Consider the following 6000-nt stretch of genomic DNA (forward strand, 5'->3'; position numbering starts at 1 on the left):
AGACTTGTCCCAAATTGGTCTGTGAACTCTCTGCATCTGATTTTTTCCATCCACTGGAGTATGGGTGCTTCAGTTTCAGAGGGGAGATCAGGGCCAAGCCTCACAGCATGTATTACTATCACTGTGCTTACATTTCTCAAAGAGCTCAGGAAGTTAGTATGCTACCTTAAAAATATTCTTTCTTTCTGCTTTCCATAATTATCATTTTGTTTTTTAAGATTGTAAAGAAGGAGAAAAGGAAAACACAGAGAAAAAAATTTGTGAGTCATAAAAGATATGATATAGAATGGGAAGAAAGATGAAAGAAGAAATACAAAAAGAATGAGGATCTATTGATTTGTACACATATATTTTATCTGCCCTGTTTTCTAGCTCTAGATTCATAAACTGACTTTTTTATAGTTTGTGGACAAGTAGGGAAATGTTTCTTCTTCATTTTAAAGATAGATCCATGGTATATAAAGAGTCAAAATCCCATAGAACACACGATCTCAAAAGCAGGGATCAGGGTAAGTAGCCTACGCTACTCTAATGAAAGCTTTCGTTGTCCATGGTTCCACTGAGAGCAGCAAGCCTGGTGTCACCGTACCGCCCACTAGCCTTCCTCGTGAAGGGAGGCAGCTCAAGAGGACGACGGGAGGGCGCTCAGGCAGACACAGATCGTCCGTAGGGGGTTTACCAGCCTGTGATGGCAGCAGGGAGGCAACTTGCAGGTCGTCAGGAGTTTCATTTTCAGCCCAAGTGATAGGAATGCAAACAGTCTTGGTTAATTTTATGCAACGGCTGCTTAAACAACTTGTAAACTGCTTCTCGAGTGGTTTCCCGTTGTCTGCTTGCACCTCTTTATTGCTTAGGAACTCACTTAAGAAATCAATTACTCCATTTCTCTTTAATTGAACTCGAATTTTTTTGTTCTTTCCTTTATGCTCACCGTAAAGAAGCCCCTTCTCTGTTGGTATGTGTGTGCCTGTTTGCACATGTGTGCTTTTTCTTCTTGCCATTTTCAATTTGCCTGCTGCTCCTTGCCAAGTGATACTTTACTCCTCTGTCAATTCCCCAGATAAACATACTTTGGACTATTGATTTATTCTTTAGTAAGTACATATTCAGCCCCTACTAAACAGTAGCCATTGTTTAGGGTGTGGTTGATAAGCAGAGTACAAAACGGATAAGAATCCTTGTTCATATTGGAATTCACCTTCTTGTGGGACAAGATAGGGAATAAAGAAAAGAAGTGAGAAATAAAGGCAATATGCTGGATGGTGATAAATGGCTTGGAAGAAAATAAAGCAAGGAAAGAAGATGGGAAGTGCAGGTATGAGTGCAGAGAGGTTTTACAGTATTGAATAGGAGGTCAGGGATGGTCTCATGAGGGGCGATATTGGAGTCAGGACCTGAAAGAGGTGAATATATGAACTGATTACTTGACTCAAGAATATTTAATTAATCATTTGCACGTGTTTAGCTAAGTCTCTTTTTTTCCCCCAAATGAAATTCTTTGTGTTCATATAATCTTTATTTTAATGCCTGGTTTCTGAGTTTAAATTATTTTAAATGTAATAATTTTGATAAATAAGGATATTTCCTTGTCATTTTTTTCTATGTTGAAAGAACTTTATACTTGAAAGAAATTGTTCCAGTAACCTGTGGCTTTACAGCAAACTACCTCAAATTTAAAGGCTAAACAAGAACCCTTTTATTATATATCACAACATCGTGGGCTGTGAGTTTGGGCAGAGCTCAGGCGTGTGATTCTTCTGCTCGTGTCGGTGTTGACTGAAGTATTCATAACCTGACTCTGGTCCAGTCCAGAGGGCTTGAGAGGGCGTCGTCTGTGTGTGCCCTGGTGCAGATGGAGATGGAGCTGGGACTGTAGACCAAGTGCCTGCACATGGCCTCCCCAGTGTCATAGTCTCAGGGTCGTCAGACTCCTTATACGGCAGCTCTGGGGCCCAGAGAGGGTGTCTCAAAAGATAAGAAGTGGAATCTAGCAGTTTCTTAAGACCTGAGTGCAAAAAACTGAAGAATGTCACTTCTACATACTCTGTCAGTCAAAGCAGTCCCTGAGCTGGCCCAGATTCAAGGGATTGGGATAATGCTCCACAAAGAATGTGTGACCATCTGTAGTAGTTTCCTAGGGCTGCCATAACAAATTACCACAAACTTACTGGCTTAAGCAACAGAAATTAATTTTCTCACAATGCTGGAGGCCAAAAGTTGGAAATCGAGGTGTTGGCGGGGCTATTCTTGCTCCAGAGTCTGTAGGGGTGAAGCCTTCTTTGCCTCTTCTAGCTTTTGGTGGATCCTGGTGTTCATTGGCTATGGCAGCATCACTGCAGTCCCTGCCTTCGTCTTCACATGGCCTTCTCTGTGTCACTGTATGTCCTTTTCTGTCTCTAATAAGGATAGTCTCATTGGATTTAGTGCCCACCCTAATCTAGTATGATCTCATCTTGATCCTTGCCTTAATTACATCTGCAAAGACCCTATTTCCAAATAAGGTCACCTGGTGAGGTTCCAGATGGACAGAAATTTTGAGGGGGCACTGTTCAGCCCACTACCCCATCTATATTCTTCCACGAGAAGAATGGCCAGGATATAATACATGGATGATGCAAAAATCAGAAAAGTACGTCCAAAGGACTGGGATATATTATTGTGCAAGCTTTGCTAATTGAAAATCTCTGCTTACATACTATTCAAGAAGCCATGATTCTCACCAGACATTTTCTTCTGTTTTTACAGTGACATGAAAAAGGTTGGTGTCACTGTGGTTGGGCCACAAAAGAAGATCATCAGTAGCATTAAAGCTCTTGAAACACAATCAAAGAATGGTCCAGTTCCAGTGTAAAGTGCTATTTCTGGATGGAAGTGGTGGCTGTGGAAGATGTAGTGTTACTCTGAAGGTGGATGATGATACTGGAGATACTGGGGGCAGTTCCAAGCCCAATGAGACACTCATATATGAGTACAAATGCCTTAAAATGGAATTGAAAAACTCTTTATTTTCCCCTATCATTTAGTGGATTGGTGGGTGGGTGTATTTTGTTTTGTAATTGCTTTTTTATATTAGTTGCTGAATTAAATTAAAATTCTTCAGCGCAAAGTGATGAAGAACTAGCATAGAGCCATTGATCATAAACTGACTGTCATAAAGCAAAATAAGTGAAATAACAAAATGAACATGGTGGCTCTTTTTACTAATAGCCACTAAAGAAAAGACTTGTGATATTTTTATACACAGAATAAATCTGTAACAGGTATTTTGTTTCTTTGAAAGCAAGCAAAATCGAGGAATTTATACCTCAAAGTATCTGGCCATATTTACTGCCTTTTCATTCTGTTATTCTCTTTTATCTGTTAAAAGCATGGAGAAATGAAGTTTGTAGTTCTTTTAAGTACTGCACATTTTTGTTAGCTTCCTTCAGTATTATCATGTAAAAATTGTCTTAATTTTGAAGAAAAGTACATATTTATTTTCTTTTGAATTGTTTTTATTGTTTTCTATTTATGCCTTGATATTTTAATTTGGATTTGTTACAGCCAAGTGCCAGATGCTCTCTCAAATTGTCAGCAGTAGGAAACATGATAAACTAGATGTAGACAATGATGGGTTTCTTTCCAGATTTTTTGAAGCAGCCACGTATATGTATGTATAACTATATATATATGAAAAGAAAGAAACCAAACCCTTTCTCTGTTCATACACTAACCAAATCTCTCGCAGTCTGGATTATCACATCCATTTTTGTCTCTCCATTTATTAGAAACTGTATGCTCCTAATTTGGTGTAATATCCTGGCCTGTATGTAATGGATTCTCAATGACATACCTGCCCTGCTCTGGTGTTTAGGAGACCATCACCTTGCTCCATTGGTAAAGAAGCTCTTTAGAGCTCCAGAATAGAGAATAACTACACTGGAAAGAATTGGAATCCTGTATAGATTGCTGCATTAATTGGCAACAAAGCCTATAGGCCAATGCATGAGTCAAAAAATCACTTGCTGACTGGCTTTGAAATGTCACTTAATATCTTTGCTTAAACTTGTTGAGCTGTTTGTAGGGAATGATGATAACTGAACTACTCACCTGCATCACTGGGGTTTAGTTAAATTAATTAAACATTGTGATAATCAATACCAGGTGTTATTATCTTTAAGAGTCTTCCACTGAAATGCACCTGTTATAATTTTGGTGTATAAATTAGAAGCACTGAACTTCTTTGCATTTGTTGAGCATATCATTTTCAAAATTGCTGGTTATCTAGCAAATGACTCAAAATCTGTAGGCAGTAGAGAGATCTGTCATTGCAGGAATTTAGACTTAATATTCTATAAAGGTCAAATATGAGCATATTCAATAATATTTGAAAAGAAGTACCTGGTGGAGATCTAGCCACTAATATATTGTGAAGCAACATTTTAGCTCTATCTGTATTCTTTCTAATGCTGATATGATCATGGTATGGGAATAAGAAATGCATATGTCACAAGAATAGAATGGATAAAAAATACTGCAACCTTTATGTTCTTATGCGAAGTGGCACACTATCCAGCTTACAATCACAGATCAAAATTCACAAGTGCTAATCTGTTGTAAATTTAGTGTAATAAAGCCTAGGTTGTGTTCTTCCAAATAGGAGATTATTTCTTAAATTTCTGCAATATTCCTTATAGTCAAATAATCTTACTAGAATTCTATATTGGATATATAAGAGCATGAACTTTTTACAAAGATATATGTGATTATGAAGTTAATTACAAATTTCACTTAAGCCTGGTAGAAGCAGCTAGAAAACATTTTTTAAGCAAACATTTTGTGTGGTGGGATGTTAGTTTGAGATCTGAATCTGGCTCCAATCTCATTTTTCCCAGACTAGCATTTACTTTCTTAGATACTATTCTGAACGTATTCAGTAAAATCTGTGCATTTCATGAACTAACAGAAGTTGAGGATCATTGAATCTATTTCACTTACTTTGGCTCTGGTTTCCATTTGAAGTAGAGGTGGTATACACAGTCTATTGCTCTCATATTTTCCCTATTTTTCTATGTGACCTCTTATAAATTTACTTCACGATTTTTACCCTGTACATATGTAAACATAACAGTATACGATTCTTAGCCGTGGAGTAGAGGTACTAGGATTCTTATGGCCATCTCTTTGTACAGGAACTGCATTGACTCTCAATCAACACAGAACCGCAACTCCTTCACAATGTTATGTGCCATATGATCTGTTTTGTATCTTTAATTTGATTTACGTATATTATTTATTTCTGGTAACTCACCCAGTTCATGCTGTACTAAGTATCAATTAAGCCATGTATAAATGTGATAAGATTGGCAATACATATTTACTTTAAACTTGTATTTTCAAAACATTACTCATTTAGTTTACTTTGTACAATGTAGATGGCCTGTTACTAATGTAAAATGATTTGTAGTGGAAACATTTATATTTTTATAATAAACATAATGAAAATATTTTTTACAGATTGGCATACAGAAGTGGTCTTTGAAGCATTTTTACATATTATGAAAGTATGTGCTTATTTAAACAGCAAAATAATGAAATTTATTTACGTCACAAAGAATGTGATTCTGTTTCTTTTTTCTCCATTAGTGAGGAGGGATTCAGGTTATGTAATCCACATTTTTCTTTGGTCTAAATCTCATCATCAATAAGCTAGAAAATAATTAGTAAATGTTATCTTCATGGTTAAAGAACACAACTGTATTAGGCAGTTCTCTTTTGATTACAAGTGACAAAAACCAAATAAATTCGCTTAAGGAAAAAAGGAAAATTTTTAGCCTATGCAACTGAAAAGTCTGGAGATGAACTTCCTAGCTGAGAGATCAGGCACAGATAGATCCAGGAGTAAAGTCTTTTATTCTGTGTCTTCTTCACTTGACCCTATTTTCCTTCCAAGTGGGTTAATTCACAAACTTGTCTTTTTTTTTTTTTTTTTTTAAAGGAAGGGAAGAGCCAGTGAAAGAC

General features: G+C 36.8%; 1 protein-coding gene across 3 annotated transcripts in view; it reads left to right on the forward strand.

The window, feature by feature from the left end:
* Positions 1–5468, forward strand: part of EPHA3 (EPH receptor A3) — a 367575-nt gene extending 362107 nt beyond the window's left edge. For all 3 annotated transcript variants that reach the window (XM_004440066.3, XM_087418216.1, XM_087418217.1), the window contains exon 17: positions 2746–5468. In XM_004440066.3, the coding sequence (XP_004440123.1) occupies positions 2746–2851 (106 nt within the window). In that variant the 3' untranslated portion in view covers positions 2852–5468. The remainder of the gene's footprint in view (positions 1–2745) is intronic.
* Positions 5469–6000: the final 532 nt, after the last annotated feature.

Source organism: Ceratotherium simum, chromosome 27, assembly GCF_057802395.1.
Source record: "Ceratotherium simum simum isolate JZ-2026a chromosome 27, ASM5780239v1, whole genome shotgun sequence".
Classification (NCBI taxonomy): domain Eukaryota; kingdom Metazoa; phylum Chordata; class Mammalia; order Perissodactyla; family Rhinocerotidae; genus Ceratotherium; species Ceratotherium simum.